A 21,160-nucleotide genomic window follows, 5' to 3' on the forward strand; every position below is an offset into this window, starting at 1 on the left:
AATCGGTTGTAAAGATTTAGGAGAAAGCAAGGGGGGTTGGGACGACTGCAACGTCCTGCATGTGGGTGCATTAAAGAAAAACCTTACTTGCACAGAGTAGATAAACAGGTTACCTATTCAGCAGCTGTGAATTAAAAAATACAGACTATCTGGAGGGAATACTTAATTTTCAGGTGGTCGTTGTTGTTCTGAACTTGCATCTGTAAATGAAAGATATGAATGCAGCATTTAAATGATGGGTTTCTCACTGCAAGCATGGACTTCTTAGCATGCAAAGAATTGCTTTGCTGCTGTTTTGACTTCTAGCCTTTAGTCAGTCACCTTCTAGTTCCTTTCCTCTCAGTCGTTTTTAATAGAATGCCTTTTTGATTACAGAAAATGGGTTGATACACTGCTCTAATGAAAATGCTAGACAAATGCTCCTTCTTGGAACTGACATCAGGAATGTTATACAAGACATTCTTAAATACGCTGGCAGCTGCCCTGAATGTAATGAAATCATGGAAATTAGAAGTCTTGCACTCTCTGTGTGGCCAGCTCAGGACTGTTTTCAGTATGTTACCAGTTTTACTGTGAATTTCAAAAGGAATTACTTTTCCTGAATTTTTTCTGGGACATTCTTCAACATGCTTATAATTCCCACAATCAGGGAAATTATCCTGATTCCTAAGTACTGTTACTTTTTCTTCTTCTTCTTTTGGACTTCACATAATTCCTCATGCTTCTTCCCTTGGTACCACACTAAATCATTCCTCTTGCAGCAAAGAGTTGAGAGACTTCAGAAGACCAATAACTTTTCTGGTAGAAATGCATGTGTAGGTTGAAACCCTATTCCCACTGCAGCGAGCAGTAAAATTCCCCCAAACTGAAGTGGTTTGGATTTCACATGTAGATTTTAGCCTTCTCTTGTACCATACTTTAGTTAATACATTCTTGTTACAGAAAGTATCTAAATACAGGAAAGGTAGCAGAGTTTTTCATTTTCACCTTTTCATGCAAGGGTCACCAAGCAGCTTATGAAAGACAGGTGAGACTTGCTGCAAAGCACAAGGAATGGATATAATTTTCATTCTTCTAAAGTGCAGAGAAAGTAGAAGGGAAGGACCTTATCCCTGGGGCAATGTGTATATAAATGAAAGGACCATCCTGGCTTCCATGTTACCTTCTCTTTGTCCATGTTTTTATTCACTTATTGCTTCTCTGTAGCTTTGTTGTATTTTCATTAGATATTCTGAATTTGAGTTTTCCAAGATGCATCTAATTTTCTTTACTTGCTTTTTAGCACTCTAGATTCTTCCATAGTTTTTTTGTTTGAGGCTTAGAAAACTTCCTAAAGTAATTGCAGTTGTGTTATCTTGAAGTAGTAATATCCCATTCCTGTCAACAATTAATAGCAGTATTAAGCAAGAGTCACTGAATGAAAACTTAGCCCAGAATCAAATGCTGTCACTTAACACTTGCTATTGGAACTGGCGAGTCTGGCTCAAGGATGAGGAGCACTAAAAGGGGACTATTGCTGCCTTGGCTGCTGGGAAAGAAGGCACAGAAACTTGTTTCCAGCTTCTTTGTTTTCTGTTTAGCAGGAATGTTCTGTTCAAGAGCAATCAGAGAGATGTGAGGGTTTTCTTACATATTCTGATTTGGGTTTATCCATTGCAACAGATGGCAAAAGCATTGCTAGAAGGCAGGGACTTGGGCTGAGGGGTGGCTTGCAGGGAAGCCAGAGTCACCATCCTGCTCGAGGAGAAAACCAGCTTGTTTGAAAGGATGACATGGAGATGGAATAGGGTATCTACATCACTTCTGTCTTGTTTTGATGCCCGGCTTTACCAGGCAACCTCACTCTCAGGTGCTGCTGTTGGCACAATGCAGAGATGGCTTGCAAAAGAAAGCAGGATAATGCTTGTAGGTATGTTGTAGAACACAGAAGTCTGTTAGAAGCAGATTTCACTGGGCATGATGCAATGCAAACGAGATGGTTTCTGGCTTGAAAAGCCTTCTGTTGAGACATCAAATTATTAAGAATACTTTGGTCAGAAGCTTTTGTAATAAATTACTGTAAATTCATGAAAGTTCAATCTTTTTTGATTTCAGAGGAAATAAATCCAGCAGTATGAAGTCAGCTCTGTTACAGTTCCAAACAAGAGATGGACTCCTGAAGTATTACCCACTTTCTGTAAATATCACCTATGAGCCTGTATATAAAAGGTTAAATGTTTGCAGACTACTACCCTTTGCCTTAAAGATCAGAGACAAAATCACTATTTTTACTTTACATTCTCTTGATGAGGATAATGATAAACATCTGTCACTTCGCTGCTTAGCCAGCTAAGAATCCTATTGCAATCTGTAATTTAAACAGTGAAGAAAACAAAAATTAAAAAATTACATGGACAAACTGTACTTTATATAGACAGCAAAGAAGAAAAGAAAGAGAATAGAAGTCAAATGCAGGGGAACTGGGAAAGGGGCATTTTCGATCTATAGTTACTTAGCTAGCATCTGTGGAGTTATGCTAGATGTATGAATTTCCATTTCTTTGGTATTTCACAGGGAAAATTACAGCTAGTTTCTTTTCAAACATGGAGGCTAAGGAAAAAAACTCAGTCTGCATACTGTGGCTTTTCAGCATATGCAGTTTAGTAACAAAATTATTAAGGTTTATAGGGTAGTGTGTCTACTGGTGTTACAGAAATGAAAACACTATTTTCATCAAGAGCTCTTTCAGGGTCCTCCACAGTCCCAAGGTTTTTAGGAAGCACTGCTAATTATTTTTGAAGTCCACAGCTTAGCTGGTTTTACAGTAATTAATTTGTAATTTAAAACAATCTGAACTTTTGAAGTGTCTTTTACAAACATTTAGTTGTGTTTCTAAGTGCTACATCGGACCTTATTTCTTAACAAACATAACAAATCACAACCATTTCTGTTTTGCATAAGCTGGACTGACCAAGGCCTAGTTTATAAGGAGTAAATACAAAGTGGCCCACCTGCCAGTGCTTCATGAGCAGAAGCAGACCCTGCTTTAGGAGGTGAAAGTGGGTATGTCTTTGTGGCTCAGCAAGAATGGATTTTGTGCAAGGAGAAGCCTCTTTGCTGCCAGGTTTGCATATCTAGCTCTTAGTCTTTCACTAATGGGTTAGCTACCAATTTCAACTGCTCAAGGAATCTACAAAGCACTAGTGATGTGCCCATTTTTGCTAAATGCTGTCCTGTAAATGGGCTTGTGCTGATAGGGGTCTAGCTGGTATATGATTAGTTCTTATTATTGGGTTATTCACTTTGTGCAAGTAATTTCTGTTTCTTCATGTTAGGCTTCTAGGTACCAACAGAACAGGTTTATAGTTCATGCTAATATGGCTTTGATGGTAATTTTCAGGGAGTATTATATGTCAGAGTTTGGGGAAAGGACGTTGTTATTTGTACTTTCCTGGTTTAAAATCCATTATTTTGGATTCATTTGAGCCTCAGAAAGCAGTCTCATTTTTGCCAATAGGCTGCTATTATTTTTTAATGTTTTCTTACATTTATACATGCCAGACCAAAGCAAAGTGCATATCTTTTAGCTTCCAGTTAAAGTTCCTCGCATTTTCCTTAGTTAGGTAAACTGTTTACATATAAAGAAGTTTTTTTCACCCCAATGAAAAGGAAACCTCTAATATATAATTCACCTTATCTTGTGCTGAGCACTGTAACCAATGATGCCTTTGCTGTTATCCATCATAAATCCTTTGTTTATATAGGTGATATTCACATCTAGCAAGTTTGAGGCTGAACTGTGGAATTTGTCACGAGTGAGTCAGCCTTAAATAACAAGGATGGTTTTTACCCATATGAGGGTGAAATTCAAAATCCAGGTGCCACTTCCTTGCATGGGTGAGGCAGGCTGAATCCATATGGTACAAGACTGGAAAATAAGTATTTCAATAAGTGATCTGAGATAATTTATTGGGGTTTCATTTACCACTGCATGTCTTTGCCTGAAAACTTTCTTCAATATAAAATTACAAAAATTACATTGGAATATTCCATGTACTTTGTAAAAAAGGTCTTGCATCTCACATTAACCTCTCAAAGTCCAGATTTCATTATGTTAAATGCTAATGTTAAACAGGCCAGTACTTAATATTTTAACATCCAGACATTCTTTGTATGAGTTACAGTGATGGATTACTTCAGTGTAAGTCTATTTTTTCCCCTAATATATTTCCAGTTTACTGCAGTCTGAAAGGCTTTTATTTTTTTTTCTTCTTTGTAGACTGAAAATGAGGAGAATGGCCAAGCAGACAATTTTTCAATGGATCCCCAGCTGGAGAGACAGGTGGAGACAATTCGAAATCTTGTGGACTCCTACATGTCTATTATCAACAAATGTATCCGAGATTTGATACCAAAAACAATCATGCATCTTATGATCAATAATGTAAGTAACACCCAATGTTCTACATTATATTAACATGTCTGTCAAATCTCTTAAGCTCCTACGAACACACTTCTTGAATATAGCAGCTACAGCAGCATGAACTGAAGAAAAGAACACACTCCCACAAATGCTACACTCTGAGACAAAACACTACAATCTTATAGCAGCATGAAGCTCTGCAGCCTTCTGAAAGACTGGCACACTGCCTTGAGTGCTTACTCCAAAATGCTAAAGATTCAATTAATTTACATCTTAATCAGAATATAAATTATGATGCAAAGGTAAATCAAGGATCTTTTTTTTTTTTTTTTCCTCCTGTCTTCTTTTTGATGTAACAGGAAAAGGGGGTTGGAAGCTACATCTAGGCAGTCTGTGAGAGCAGCATAGCAGAGCTGTTGGTCCTTGATTTCCAATCTGTAGCCCTTTGTCATGGCTTCTTACAGCAATTCTTAGTTGTTTCTTCATATTTTCAAGTTTTCTAGGAATAAATCTAGAAGCCTTGGATACTGTTATTTAGATAAGCAGATGTGGTTATTTGATTTATTGTGTCTGTCTTTCTGAGATCTGAAAATTATTTGGTTAAAGAAATGGCTTTAAGATATCATCGTTTTTCCACTGCACTAGGATCTCAGCCTGTGATTCCTTGCAGAGTTCAGAATGGGCTTTGTTGAAAACTAAGGTTAATATTAGCTGCCATATAAACTAATAATGGAGGGCACAGCTCCTGTTATTTATGAGTAGCACTTTCTCTGTGAGGTCACCAGACCAATCAGTTTTTAAAATACCATATGCTATAAGGCAAATCTGTTTAGAAAGGAGTGTTTATTTTTGACTCAGAGCCACCTCCAGCCTTTGTCTGATGGATTTCATTAGTCCTGTGGAATTTGTGTCACATTTAAGAGTTAGGTGGTTGGACAGGAAATTTCAATGGGATTTCCTGGTACATATAATATGTGCAAAATCTTTCCATGAGGGTGAGAGATATTCCATTAACTTTCTTAGGTTTAGGGGAGTCAGGCTGCAAATAATGCTCTTGTTATGGGTGAGTTTTTACAAAAGAACATTGGAATGATGGAACTGCTCTTTTTTTTTTTTTTTTTTTCCTGAAATCAGCCATGCTTTTGAATTTATAGGATGAGCCCGTTCCCTCTGCTCTTTCCATATCACAACTAGCAACTTGCTCCTTCGACGTAGCACAACTTCAGTGCCTTTTCAAAGGGCTGGTTTTTAGCTCTTATTTCACAAACTTCAGAGCTCGGTGAGCAGTTCCTTTTGAAAGTTTACATTAAATTTTCTGCCACTCACCTCCTCATATGGAATAGTTTAAGGGCCTCTGAAATGTGTGCTTTATTCAGAAGTAGAATACATGTGTACCTTCAGTCTCATCAGCTGTTACATTGGAAAAGTCTGCAATGCTGGCTGACCGTGACACACAAAACCAACATCCTAACAACCTTTACTACCTTCCAGTGGACCTCAAAGTCCATAGCTGTGTTTGGGTTTGCTAGTGAGCTAAGACCTACACCTCAGCCCTAGAATTTAAATTTGTGACAAAGAATCAACACTTTTTAAAGGACTGTGAAGAGTGAGACTAGAAGCATTATTGCACTTGTTGCTGTGCCGCATAGGCAGTAAAACAGCATATTAAAAACAATAGTTAAAGTATCAATTTAAAAAATCAGCAGTATTAAAAAGAGAAATACTTGAATTAAAACTACTGAGCCAGGTCGAAAGGTTGTGCAAAGATCTGGAAAGCAGTGGAGCTGTGATGGAAGGTGGGTCCTGTTAAGTAGGCTTGTGTGTTCCTTGGAGTCTTCAGAAGTCCAACCATCCACCAGGAATTAAGTGAAAACAGCCTCCCTCCCCCTTAATGAGTATACTCTGTACTTTCTGCTACCCCATCATGTTGCCTCTGAAACTCTGGAAGCAAATAGATCCCAAGGACTTTGTTTCCATGATAATTGTAAACTCCCAGGTTCTCCCAGAACTTCCTTTCCACTTTGTAGGCCTGTAAACAAGCATTTGGAATTCAAGGAAAGTATCAGATTCAAACTCAGTGTAGAGAAAATAATTATATGCTGTCCCTAAGCATATTTTGAGGCCTTGAAGCCTAGATTGTTGTATTCCAAATGCATATCTTATTCTTTCCTTAGGGTGGATGTTGATTACCTTAAAAGAAAATGCATTTCCCACACAGAACTGCATTCAGTTACCATTAGCAATTCAAACACGCACAAACAAAACACACATTTCAGAATTTGTGTTTCATGGTGCCTAGGTATCACAGATTATACAAGAGGGGTGGTCTTGAAGACATTGTATACTCCATAAGCAGTGCTGATATTCATCTCAGCTGAGCAGAAAAACTCCCAAGTACTTGTAAATACCAAACTTAATGTTAAGCAAAGGATTGTGTTAGCATTTGAGGCAGTGATGTATGTTGTAGTCTGCCTGCTGGTGAGTGAAGCTGCAAGCCCATCTTGCCCCATTTTGGAGTCACATGGCAGGCTCTGTGGCATTGGTGTTTCGGATGCTTGCTGTGGTTCAGCTTTGACTGCAGGTCCGATGTCTGTGAAGGAAAATTCACACCATTCCTGTGAGTCTTTCTGTTCTCTAGAAAAGATAAAAGAGGTGTCACTCCCTTTTCTTTTCCAAGCTGCAGAAGGGACTGGATAGAGTGGCTATTGTGGAAGATCTTCCTCTGTCTAGTATAGTGCATCTGTTTGCAGAAGGCAAGAGGATGATCCAAGAACCATCCTTAACACAACGGTCTTCCCCTTTCAGAAGGGTTCAGGGAATTACTTGAGTCTCTGCTAGTGGCAGACAGGGATCTCTCATGATAATTGTCACAGGCTGATTTTTTTTCAAACAGATATTTGTGGTTTAACAATGCTTTTACAATCAGCTCTGGCCTTAATCTAATTTTAGGACTTCTTGTTTTGAAGTGATGCCATTAAAATGTTCGTTTCATCGAGTAGAATGTGATGCTGTTTAACTATATCTGTTTTTAATGTGGAGTTTTTGGCAATCATGAGGAGAGCAGTGTACTCTGGCTCTTGATCAGTACCATCTACTGGAAAACAGCATGAGACTCATGGAAAATCTCTGTAGGCTTTGCTAAGAATCTATGCATCTCCTGTCATAAGTGAATGGGAAGTGGCACTCAAGCCCAGGCAGTATGGTTTTATTTCCCTGTAAGGTCTGTCCTGGCCTTCTTTTCATTGCTAGGTGACCATAAAGGATCCCATGCCCACGCAATTGACTGCCTCTACTGACCTTGTCTGAACACAAACTTTGCCTTAGTCTAACTGTCAAGATTTAAATCAGTGTTGCTAAACTAGCACAAACGGAGCTCAGGTTTATGTAATCAGAATCTTGGCAATGTATTATCATTAGTATCTCCAGCTCAAAAAAGCTTTATAGAGCAAAAAGCCAGATGAGAAATAGATCAGAAGAGCAACAGAAATCTCAAATGCAAGGATTTAGTGGGTCAGCAGTTGGTCTATTTACCACAGTCTTATTTAATCAGAGTACCTCTAGCTTTTTATGTCTCCTAATGTGGCCCAGGTTTCCATAACTAGGGCAGGCATAGCAGGAAATCAATATAGTAAATTAGATTACTTGGAGACTTCTCCCTTCAATTTGAATGTGTGGATGGGATATTTAGAATCTGACAGAGTTGGTGGAGATGAAAGACGCTGTCTACAGTAGGCTAAATTGTTGCTAAGAAAGGAAATAATTGACAGAGAAGCTATAAAGCCTGAAAATACCCATTCCCAGGGCAACTTAGTATCTGATGATATTTCTAATGGCTGCCATTTACCTCTCAGCCCTTTAGAATTGGAGCAAAATGCAGCTGAATCCTGTGAGCTGTTGGGAAGCCTGTTTCGAATGAATTCTACACATACCTGTCACCTGAGAGGCACAGACCACTGCTGACTCAAACCGTGTCAGTGTTTCAAAGACAGACACAAAAAAAGGCCTCAATACATTGTGGAGTGACTGCACAAAACCATCTTATCTTCACACGTGAATTGTTGGCCCAGCCTGTGGCTTTGTAATTGTGTTAAGCCCATCTGCATGCAGGCAGCTGCTTGTCCAGCTGCTCTGTCCAGCTGCATGTGCCAGCCCTTCCTTGGGCCACAGCTAGACCTCAGGCTGTTGAGCTGCCATAACAAAACCTGCATGATCAGTAGAATTGATGTAAATATGGTAGTAGAAGAAACAGATTAAATTTAGATATGTCTCCTGGTGCTGTGGATCTCACACTGGATTTGTTCTGTATTTATTGTATTTTCAATAGGGATTTTTTCACTTGCTTATTTGTTTGGTTTTGTTGTTGTGTTGTTGTTTTTTTGATCTGATGAAACAGGTAAAAGAATTTATCAACGCAGAGCTCCTGGCTCACTTGTATTCTTCTGAGGACCAAAACACTCTAATGGAGGAGTCAGCTGAGCAGGCACAGAGGCGAGATGAAATACTCCGCATGTACCAAGCACTAAAGGAAGCCCTGGCAATCATTGGTGATATTAGCACCAGCACTGTCTCAACCCCTGCACCCCCTCCAGTAGATGACTCTTGGCTTCAGCAGGCCCGCAGGTAAGGATCCTCAAATCTGTATTGCAATTAAATTTAGGCAGGCAGACATTGTCAGTGTCAGCAGCTCCTTCCCTACCGTCTTTTTGGACAGACACTCCTCCAGGTCTTTAATGATATTTGTGAGGGAAATCAGAACATTTTCCCAGATATACATGTTGTATGGATATGCATGTGAACACCAGGCAGGGTATGTGCCTTATAGAAGACCATCCAGTAGATGTATACCTTGTCTGATGCATCAGACAGCAGCCACTTCTGTCACCCCTGCTGTATCCACGCAGCCCCTTGCAAGCTGTTACAAGACTTCAGCAGATCAGCCTCTGTGTCCTAGAAAACCCACTTAACAGAACACCATTGGAACACTTAATGTTAAAATCCATGATATTTACCTCTTTGATCATGCATTTAAGACGTTCTGTCTGTGGTGTGAGATTTAAATCCATGTGATGTTCTAACCTTGGAGCAAATGAAAATAAAATTGGCATACAAAAGCATTTATTTTCTGTTAAAAAAATGTAAAAGTAATAAGATAAAAAACAAACCTAAAAAACCAAACCCCCGCCATACTGAACTTCTTAAATGTCTGATATTTCACTAGATCGCCTCCCCCGAGTCCCTCCGTTCAGAAGAGGCCTACATTAAACACTCCCGCAACCAGGCCTTTATCTGGCCGAGGACCTGCTCCTGCAATCCCATCTCCAGGCCCTCATTCGGGGGCTCCCCCAGTCCCGTTCCGCCCAGGACCACTGCCTCCGTTCCCAAGTGGTGGTGAAGCCCTTGGAGGACCTCCCCAGATTCCCTCTCGGCCCACGCGGGCTCCTCCCAGCGTCCCAAGGTAAGATGTCTCATCTCTCTGGTGGTGGGCATGGTTCTCTCCTTCTAGCATAACAGACAGATTCATCACTGAGTCGGAAAGTCAAGCACTGTTGTGGACTAAGTCATGTAACAAAGCAAAATCAGGCGTTCCCTCTAGAGAGCCAAAGGCGTTTTGAGGAAACAATTTTTAGCACAAATATGACTTTTTGTAAAGATAGAAAGTTATTTCATTAAAAAAAAAAAATAAATTCCAGTCAATCAGTTTGAAGACACCAGATTTTCTTGCAGTAAGAACCCCCGTTCTGGTTGTGTTGTACCCTCTAGCAGAAGAGGGGCAGGAAGGAATACAACTCCTCACTTCTGCCCGTCTGAGTCCAGGGGAATTAATGGCTCTTCTGGGAGAGAACAAGAACAATCCTCTTAGAACCAGTGGAACAAACTGATAGGAGTCTGATTCTTATTCCACAAGGCAAGTAATTTACAGCCAGCTGAAAACAGACCATAGTTGTCTAACAGTGTAGATCATATGGTACTAAACAATTAGTTAAGGAAGGGGATTTTCATCACCACATAATTTCCTTTCCTTCTCAGGGCTTTGCATTTATCAGTACTTTTTAAAGTTTTATTATTTTATAATTTTGTGTGACATTAACTGCCTTTTTCTGGTGTTATATGAATAAAAGATCCATAATATTTATTTTCACAATGATATATGTAATCATTCATATATACATATATATATATATATGAAAGCCTCTGATTTCAAGGGCTTTGGTAACTTCCTGAATTATGAGAGGCATGGGCAGATAAAGCAATGTTGAAACAAAGGGGCTTCTCCATTTTTAATAAATTACTGTTACATTAAAATTAGTCACACTTTGCAAAAATATGCCAGTTAGATAAAAACAGAAAGAAAATATGCACATTTTCTATTTTAGAAAGGGTAATTGAGAACCTTTGGAGAAAAACTTTCTTTTAAATAGATGAGATGTGTTGTAGTTGTCAGTAACCTAAACTTGAGGCTCAGTGTTTCTAATACAATTATGCCTTATAATATGAAGAATAAATAAATTGGGTACATCAAAGGAATGAGGTGTTTTTATATACTTGCTAGAAGAAGGCAGTTGTTGCATCAGTGCCCAACCATGAAATGCAATCTTTCCTCTTAGTGGATATCCCATAGCCTGCAGTAGGGCCACTGGGGAGAAACCAAGGATTGCCTTTCTGGGTATTAAACTTTGTGCTGAAAGGGAAGAGGGTCCTCTTGTTGGGAGAGCCTGAGCTGAAAGACACTGGCCCCAGTGTTTCCCCTGTGCTGTCAGAGGATGAATTCCATACTGGATACAGAAATGAGGTTGGGTGTTTTGTCAGTTGTACTACTGGAGAGAACCATCGCTCCTGGCTTCTCTCACCTTGCCTTGCAAATGAGCATGTCTCCTTTGTCCTGCCTGGCTGTGGTCCTGCATGAGTATTACTTTCGTGAGGTGGCTTGCCAAAAGCATGTCTGATGATAAACTTTTTGATGCTTAAGTGATAGGTGGCATGGAGATCAGGAAGGAATTTTCTAGCACACAAGACACTTGGGTAAGCAGCCCACGAACAGCTTGGTTTCTGATTGCTGCTGGTGGCATGCAAAGCAGTGGCTGATAAAGGAGGTCAGTGCTTTAAAAATGCTGTAGCTGGATACATATAATTGAATGTATGACTGCCTGACATTTTTGTGGAAAAATATCTGCAATGCACATCTCCTGGACGGGATCCTAGATGTCTTTTTTAGAGCTATGAAGGCTTCAGACATAAAAAAAAAATCTCAGCTGCTTAAGAATGAAGGAAGGGTTTGCTGTTTTGCTGAAACTTCAGGTTTCTGCTGCTGACTAAACTCCAAGAGAGGAAATCCCAGGGAAAGGGCTGCAGGGGAAATCATCTGAGGGGGACAGTGTGGCCGGCTCCTGCGCCTATTAAATGTTGCTTTTGAGCCCTGGAATTTCTGCTACCCTTGGTCTGGTTTTAATAATAGCCTTTGCAGGATCATAGGAAATTGACTCCAAAAATGGGTCTGAGATATTAAAAAGGTAAAAAAGTAGTTTAGAGGAAGAGTTCTTGTGGAAACTTGAGCTTTCTCTGTGACTTATTTTTGAACTGGGGCTCTCTGCTCTGACTGATCTACCACCATTTTCTGCAATGATTCCTTGAAATGTCAGGATCTCTCATATCTAGGGAAATAGTTTAGCTTCCTGAGAAGAAAGCTGTATTTTTAGAGTTCATCTAGCTTTCCAAAGGAGCTTTTTGTTGCAGCCCCCATCACTCTCAAATGGAGCTGATGCCAAAGAAATATAACCTTCCTTTTTCGTCTGTTCTGCCTTAAGATAAAAAGATCATTTTCAGAGGTAAGATTTGGACTGTCCTTTTCCAGTGAGTGGCTGAGCACGTGTTTGGTTTGGAGAATTGGCCACCTTATAGTGAGATTCAAGTGCTGCCTTTAAAAAAATCCTTTTTCCCCCTCAATTTTATTAGCATTTAATTGAAGGAATAATACAGAAATGGTGAGCTCTAGGCATTTTCTCACTGTTCCTCACTTACTGTACAGGGAAAGGAAAATGGTTAGAGGAGAAGGAAATAATTTTCTTCCTTGCTTCTCTCTGATTCTAAAGCTGGTTTGGGTTATGTGCTCTGAATATTTCTGTAAGGAAACAGAAACTATTTGCATGATACATGCCTTTTTTAATTAATCCCACTTGAGGTGGGTGGATCTCTCCCAGCAAAGCCTGTGAGTAAAGGCCCCTGGTTTCGAGGGCGTGATGCCAAAGCATATATGATTTGTAAAATATTCCCCGCTGCCAGAATTTAGATTATTCCCCCTCTCTCTTAAAAGACTGCAGTAGTATTTTGAAAGAAAATGCAGCTGTGCTCTCACTTTGGTAAGATGGCTTTAAGCAGACACTAGAGCCACTTTAGCTTACCAGGATGCGTGTTTGCCTGCCTGCTTGGAAAGCCTCATCTTGACCAATTTTATTTCTACTGTGGATGCTTTGATTTATAGCTTTTAAATGTCCTGAATAGGAATCTCAGCTTTGCCACAAGGAAAACAATTGAATTGGAAATGTTTTTCTCCTGGCAGCAGAGCCCATGGTGTTAGTGGGGGTGGGAGGGTGCTCCTCTTTGCTTTCAGTCTCCTGCTCTGCAATGCTACTGTGGATTCATAAAGGCTTTCCCAGCCAAGCACTGGAGATCATTACTAACTTTGCCTTTAGAACATACATGACCCTACATGATGTCGAACCCTGGGACCTGATTGAACAGGAGTCCTGAAGGGCTGGACTGTCCACTCAAGCAGGCAGGGACCTGAATGCTTTCTAGCACGTGTCTCACCCTCAGGCATGCTGGTGCTCAGTCCTTGGGGGCTGAGGATGGTCTTTACATATGAGGCAAGCAGCAGGGAGAGAATTCCCATCATGCTGTCCATGAGCCGTCCCATACTCTCCCTACCACTTCTTTCAGCTGTCTCCCCACAATTTACTTCAACCCACGGCCAGCCAGCATGGAAGGAGGTGATGGCTGCTATGCAGCTATGTTTATTAATCCATTGAGGCTAATTACATGACCTGTTGTGTTTGTAACTGATCTACATTGTAAGCCATCATTATGTGTTTCTGCCAACCCAGCATAGAAAAGTACTTATACTTGACAGAAATTACAGTTAGAAATTTCAGACAAAGCCAGAAGAGCTGCAGAAAGCATCACTGCCTGATGTTTCCTGGTCTGCAGGCTCTGTACTTGGCTCTTTGACTGCCAAATACCAACCATTAAGTAAGTTTTCTGTGATGGATTTCTACAGATTAGAGTTCTTTGGAAAGATTTAATGTAATGTCAGAGCCTGTGGATTGAATGATAAAGGGATCCCTTGCAAAAATTGTATGTGATCCTCCGATTAAAATCAGTCACAGTGCATAGGCATATAAGGCTAGAAGGGTTATCCTGCCTTAGTCTAGGAATCTCCTCTCTTCTGAAAGTTTGACCCTGCAGCCTTAAAAGCTTGCTGCTGTATTTTTAATGGAGTATAAATAATAATCAAATACCCATTAGATCAAACTCTTTTGGCAGGATGAATCAGTGCCCACCTTAAAGTATCTACATCCTGAGCTGGATGATCTCAGTCTGAACACCTAAGTGGAACAGCACAGCTCCATCCAGCAGTAGCATCCATTTGTCCTTTTTGAATGTTTTTTTCAGTGAAGGTTATATTAAAAAAGTATGATCAACAATTAGGAGTGTTTCATGCAAGCAAAGAGGCAGGTATTTGGAGCAATTTCAAAATCCTGCTGAATTTCAGGGGAAAAAGAAAGGCAAAGAATAACTTACTTAATTTTGTATTTTATGTCTGTGATCAAAAGATACACAGCTGAATGAGTGATGCAAAGCCAGACTCTGTCACAGAAGTGGATACTGCTCTTCCATAGTCAGTATGTTTCCAACTCTGCCTGTCAAAGGACCCCAAAATCACAAGAAATCACAGAATCACAAAGTTATTTTGACAGTGATTTCTACCCTGGGGGAAGACACCCCTGTGTAATTTGTTGCCAGTCTAATTTACATTTCTTCTTGAAATGCACACTCAGTAATATGTTTTTTTGCTGTTGGCTGCTTCAAGAAGGAGACTCATTTTTTTCCCCCCTTATCTCTTAGAAAGGAGCTCTGCTGTTACCCCTCCTCAACTGGCTACTTCATCACTATTTTGGTTTACCTTTTTTTCTGCCCTTCCCTCCCTGTCCCTTTCGTGACCATACTGCTTGCTTCCTCTTTCACCTTCTCCTTTCATTTGGTTTCCTGCCCAAGTACATTTGTCTCCCTTCTCCACATATTCTCTCCTTCTCACTGTCATTTCTTGGTTTCTTTCCAACTTATCCCTTCCCTGGCACCTTTGTAAATCTGTCTCCTGCTCCTTGCATTTCTGTCTCCTTTTAAAGTTTTTCAGACAGTTTTCAAACCATAAAATGCAACACTTGGCAATCTTTCTGAATGGCAGCCTGGTGTTAGTGGCTGTAGCAACCATGAGAACACTAGGTACACTACTTTGGGTAGCCCTTCTGCCACGTGTAAAACCACTTAAGGAATACTGGTCGATACTCATACAGAATTTGGAATGGCATCATTTACACAGACTGATCCTTCAGCTGCCTGAACTGTAATGCTCCGAGAGATACAGGAGGGCCCCTGAGAGGATGGCTTTCTTCTAGACTAGGAAGAGGATTTTGTTCACTGCCTTCCTTCATATACCTCTTCTCCAGATGACTGTCCTGAAGATCAAGTTAAACAAAGTTCATGAGATCTCAGACATTGCAGCCTAGTACTGTATCTGCTGCCACTGACTCTACCTCCCACCAGCATCTCCTTTCCTAGGCTGGAGGCAGGTTCTCCACTGCCTGTCTTCAGTGGTCTAGGAATTTTCTGATGGGTGATACACTATCATGGCTGAACAAACATACTTGAAGAGTCACTTGTTCTACCTGGTGTTTAGGTTTGATCTTATTTATTGTATCTCAGGTAGTTTTGATCATCTTTACTATTGTTACAGAGCTACTTACTCCTGCCTTATTCAACACAAGTTGTTTTTAAACTAGGTGAACTAGAAGAGAGCTGTTTTATTGGGACTGATGTAAATTGCTTTCAAAGTTAAGCAAAATGGATCAATCTGGAATGTGGCTTGTCACTACTCTTAGTGTAGACCAGTCCCATCTGATGGGGAAGGCTGAGTTAAAATGATGCAAGAGAGAGGAAGGCAGAAAAACAAGGAACTTGAAAAGAGTTGAAAGGAGTGATTCTGGGATGGAGCTGATGATGTAAGTGCAATCCTCAAACACTACTGAAGCCTGCTTTGGGAGTGTCAGCTGGTGAACTGAATGAATAATTTCCTCTGTTAGGTATTTTCATCAAAACCCTTTTTTTTTGCTTCCTTAGCCTTTTTTCTCTCAAGATACTGTTAGTAGAAGGAAGTGATTTTTATTTTTAGTATATCTCAACTTGAAAAAAGAAAGTAAGTAAAACAAAAGGAAATGTTGCTTGCCAAAAATACAAGAATCTGAAGATGTGTTTTGTCCCCAGTAATTATTTAATCTCAATAACTAAGGAGTTTAATAACAGAGTGTTAAGCAGGAAATTTCTTGCCTTGTCTGAAAGAGTGAGCAGAATAGCAGTGCAATTCCAGCCTGTATTGTGCTAGAAGAGTAAAAGTATGAGAGTAAATAGAAAGAAAGCAGTGAAGACTTGAACTTCCTGAATCTGTAGGCATCTTGAAAGGCTCTCCTTTAAACTCTCCTGTCTGTTGCAAACTATATTGGATCATTAGTGAATGAGGTTGTTCAATGGCTACATTAACAACAGTGACACTGATAAGCATGTTAGTCATCATCATCATGCACAAGAAGTGCAACTCCACCCGGATGCAACAAACAATGTTACTCCCTTTCTTGCACCAAGTAAAAAGGAGAGAGAGAAAAAGTTAGAGGAAGGCCAAAGGTGAGCAGGATGGAAGAACAGAGTGGGCAGAAGCAGACATGGTGTTCCAAGACATTTGCATTGATGCTGAACAGTACAGCTAAACACAGGCCAGTACACAAGCCTTGAGCTACTATGCAAAGATGACACATTCCTCCTCTTCATTTTGTGGCCCTCTGTTGTCATTTTCTGTTGTGGATAAAGGAAGGGAAAGCAGCATTGTGAATGTATCACTCAGCATTCCTAACTGTCTCTTCTTCCAAGTTTTGATAATCTTGACCATCTTGACCTGGGGTTTCTGAAGGGCTGGGACAGTCCTCCACTAATGTGCTGCACGCTTGCTCACTTGACATGTTCCCTGCTGAAGGGCAAACAAGAACACGCAGTTTGTTAAGAATAACAGTCTTTCTTGGTTGCTCCATCAAATTAATTTTTTCTTTATTCAAGCTGAGTTTTCCATATGTCACATTAATTCTCTGAAATTACTGATTTGAAAGTGCAACACTCAGATAAACATTCAAACATATTTTGTATGTATGTGTGATAGACTTTAATTTATGATGGTCATGTAGAAAACAGCTTAAGTTGCAGAAAATAAATTAATCTAGTGGAGCATCATATTTTGGACCTCTTTGCCTCTGAAAGGAGTATCTGTATTAAGTTAAATCACACACAGTAGAACCTCAGTAACCCTAATGCTTTGGAACAGTGTTAGCATTTTAATTAATGGAGATTTATATTGGGCAGTGTAGCAGCAGCTAGTGGAAGGGCATTCACTCCTACTCTGTTTGTTTTGCTTAAAAGAAATAGGCATCAGATAAACCAGCATAATCTAACTGCCTTAACTTGCTTACACTTAACACAAAACTTCTTCCATTGGCAGAATATTGTGCAGCTAGATCATTTGAAATAGTGAAGCCCAGCTCTGCACGTAGCTGTGGAGGTCTCTGGCAGCTCAGTCACAGCACATCCTCTGTGCATTTGTGGAGTATGACACATGCGTGGTTGGCTGGAGAGCTCCTTCAGAACCGTGTGCATCCTCAAACACTGAGCTCTGTGCCTCAATGCTTCTATTCCTGACGTGCCCTCTTGAGAGCAATCCCATAGGCATGCTAGCTAGAGACGTTTCATGTCTGACAAATTATATTTTTCATGTACAGAAACAAATCTGAGATATTTTCACTCCCTTGGACCATTTTGTTGGGGTAAGGGACCATCTCAGACTGATACTCCCCAACTACTTCTTCCTTTCATCATCACTGAGTGCTGTTTCTCATTTCTTCCATCATCATCATCATCTCCTGATTCTTGTTCACGAATACTGCTTTAATCCTGTCAATGTCATTATCCTTTTACTGCTTTCCCTACTTTCTTACAACCCATGTCACTATTATCAAGTGCTTCTCCTCCTCTTGGTTTTCTCACTTCCATTCAAGATCCTTTCTCCCACGTTGATGTTTGGGAGACTCTGCAGTAGCCATGCTCCACCTTCTGTAGGCCAGAAAGAATTTTAAGTACGCATAGACTGCAGACTAACGAATCATGCCTACAAACTAATCATGCCTACATGTCTTGCCTCTCTTCTTCAACCATGATTGCTACAGTAGTTTCATTTCTGGTTTGTTTTTTCTTCCACATCCAGAGGCTAGTGGAGTTTGAGAGGCAGCATATAAGTCAGGTGGATGTAAGAACTGGGAAAAGTAGAGGCTAAACTGTGTGGGTCTGTCAGGATCTTGCTGAAACAGAGAAAACTGTATGAAAATAAAATGAATCAAGGCATTATAACTATCCCCATAACTACTTAGTCTTTCAAAATAATCACCCAAATGAGAAACTATATTCCTCACCTGAATTTTTATTTTATCCCTTGTGTGCCTCACATCCAGATTTGTATTGTCACCTAAAATAAAATTTGCCTGCAGTCGGCCTCTAAAGCTGCTTAGAGATGTTGTTTAAATATTTTCTTGTTAAATTCTGCAAAGATGATGTCACGTATCAGGGTACTCTGAGGGGAGCCGCATTATAGGGAAACCACGGTCAGGGAAAAGGTAGAGAATAATGGACTTTTGTTTACAATTCCAGATCTATGGGATGTATCATAAAACATAGTCATGTGCACGCCTTCCGTGAGTGTGCTCTGGTGACAAGTGAACAAGAATGTGAAGTGTAAGTGGAAATGAAAGCCTTTTATTTAGAAGTTTGTTAGCTGTGCTCCGAGAGGAGAAGCCATCTTCTCCGAGCAGGGCCTCCCATGGTAATTACAGCCATGCTTTACTGAAGGCGTATTTTGTGGACTCTGTGTGGGGAGCGATAGCACTTTTCAAAAGGCAAATGCTTGCAGAGCTTCCATATGTTTCTGATCGAATTTTAAGTCTAGACTTGCTTTATTTAGTTTCTTTTGCTGTGCATTTGTCTAACTAAAGCTTTTAGGGGCTCTTTTTAAACTGGCAAAATGGGATGTGCTGCTTAGGTTAAAAATAAATGTAAAACTTTTCTTTTTGTAAAAAGTTTTTGCATGGGGGTAAGAGTTACCCTCCGTTCAAAACCCCACTGAGCTCTTCAAAGGAGTAGTCTCTGCAACAACATCAGGGAGTTATTAAATACATACTTAGTCCACAATTTTCATTGGTAAATTCTTTATGTCTGCTTAATGTGTGCTAGTTAGAAGAACTGATTCTTTCTGCAGACTCGTTTACTCAACCCTGGGGACCTATGATCCCCTGCCCTTTTAGCACTAACTTTTACAAACACTGTTTCCCTTTTTTCTTAAAAAAAACCCAAAACCCACACACCACCACCAACCCCAAAAAAAACAACAGACTGAGCAGCCCGTTAAAGGGGCCAGGCAGTGGGACTCGTCCCCGAAACCTGAAAACCCAGCTGAAATCTGGCGACAGTAACCAAATTGAAGTTACCACAGCAGTGACATTGTTACAAGAAGGAGCTTTCTATGAATGAGGAGCCGGCTGTGGGGGCTGGAGCAGCTCGGCACGGCCGGCGCGCCCCGGGCTGGCGAGTCGGGCCGATAACGCAGAGCAAAGGCGGTGCGCGCCGGCTCTGCCGCTATCATCTTCTGGCCTCAGACTAAACATTTAATGGGCCTTAGTCACATATTTCCTCACTGAGATGGCAGCCTGAGGGGAGCGGGGCTCTGGGGGAGGTTGTTTGTCTCTGCTGGCCCTCGCTGCCGTCCACGGGCAGGCTGGAGCTCCCCCTGCTGCTCTCCTCTCCAGGCTCCTGCCCCTTTGCTCCGCATTTCTCCGCATTTGGAGGGCCTGGCAGGACTCCTTTATTTAACCTTTGCTAAGAAAGGCATCGTGGCGAAATCACGCCAGGCTTCCCTCAGACCTGTGCTTTTCAAAGGTGGCCAGAGCAGAAGAGAAGGTGGGGACTACATTTGCAAGGAGCAGCAGGGTGCTGGTTGCCAGCTCTATTACCCCTTCAGTGTGGTTTGGGTGCCCAGGGCCCTGCACCCCTCCATTTGAGGGGGCACTTGCACTCCCAGCCACTGCTCCAGGCATAAAGGACCAGCAGAGGCAAGAGACCTGTGGGATGAGAATCCTTTCAGAGGGGGAAAATAAGGTCTGATTTCTACTCCCATTGTAAAAATTGTCATGTACTGACTTTTCACTTCAACAGAGAAATCTAGTGAGAGGCAACTCTGGGCTTGTCCTTTCCCTGACTTTGATTTGAGCTTCAGCTCCTGCCAGTTGTTGCTGTGTGCTGGTGGCTAAGGAAGCTGAGGGCTTTTCCCTGAGCTGAGCCCCTGTGTTGTGCCCTGCCTATGGACTTGGGAGCGTGGCCCCTCTTCCTGCCTTCCTGGCATGGGGAACCAGAGACTGCCTAGGAGACTGTCAGCAGCTGGACTAGAGGTGAACAGTGCTTTTGCAGATCTTTTCCCTAGTGCTGCCTTTTCCCAAACATCTGCCACTACTCTGGAAGGTGCCTCTGATTTCGAGGGACTGGCTCACTCTCCCTGATCACGATGTGTGGGGTTACGGAGCTCGAAGGATGCCCTGTGCAACTCCTTGGGAGAAGCAGCACCATCACAGGGGCTGAGGAGAGGGGCTGCAGCTAAGGAGAGGTCTGCCTGTTCTGCACCTGTGTTCCTGCCCATACTCCTTGGAAGACACACAAGGGTACGTCTGCAGAGCATGCCAGATACACACGTGTGTCTCCGCAGGCAGGTATTAATAGTGGGAAGTGGTGGGGAGACCTTGGGCTGGGGGTTTCCTCCCTGAGCAGGCCTGCCTGTCAGACAGTGCTGCAGGGAGAGCAGGGCTGGGGTGGCTCTGCCTGGCTGTGGGGCCAGCAGAGAGGCTGCAGTGTGGCACTGCACCCCAGGCCCTCGCAGGGACAGCAGCTCCTCCCTGGAGAGGGTCCCCTCAGTGGTATTGGCTTCTCCTTGAAGTAGTCCTGTGAAGTGGAAAGGAGAGCTTGCAGGTGTATTTTGCTGTTCAGGTCTGGACTGGGCTTGAGTTTAAATTCAAAATAATGGTCAGGGTGCAGTATCAGCCCTGGTTCAAGGAGGAAATGGGACTCAGACCTGATTTTGGTTTAGGTTTGGTTTCACTGATTACGTACCTTCCACTGTGCTCTCTGGTTTCTGATCCTGTTGGGCTAAATAGCAATTTGACAGAATGACAGTATTTTAATCCAGTGTGCTGCATTCAACCTGGTATTAAAATGCATGCTTGGGCTTGTATCTTTTAAATTTAATATGAAGACAGCTGTATGCATTTTCCCTTGTTTGTAAATTGTATACACATGATACAGTGTTTTCAGTAAGCGCTAAACAATGCAATGTGAGGCATTTCAACAAAGGAATAA

General features: G+C 41.4%; 1 protein-coding gene across 12 annotated transcripts in view; it reads left to right on the plus strand.

Annotated features, from left to right (window-relative positions):
• DNM3 (dynamin 3) overlaps positions 1-21,160 on the plus strand; it is a 170,556-nt gene that overhangs the window by 141,577 nt on the left and 7,819 nt on the right. For 11 of the 12 annotated variants that reach the window (XM_051624811.1, XM_051624818.1, XM_051624812.1 and 8 more), the window contains 3 exons: positions 4,259-4,423; positions 8,796-9,022; positions 9,621-9,857. In XM_051624811.1, the coding sequence (XP_051480771.1) occupies positions 4,259-4,423; positions 8,796-9,022; positions 9,621-9,857 (629 nt within the window). Of the gene's footprint in view, positions 1-2,094; positions 2,168-4,258; positions 4,424-8,795; positions 9,023-9,620; positions 9,858-21,160 lie in introns of those variants that run through there. The other variant, XM_051624822.1, reaches the window with a different exon arrangement.

The sequence above is a fragment of the Apus apus genome, chromosome 7 (genome assembly GCF_020740795.1).
Source record: "Apus apus isolate bApuApu2 chromosome 7, bApuApu2.pri.cur, whole genome shotgun sequence".
Classification (NCBI taxonomy): Eukaryota; Metazoa; Chordata; class Aves; order Apodiformes; family Apodidae; genus Apus; species Apus apus.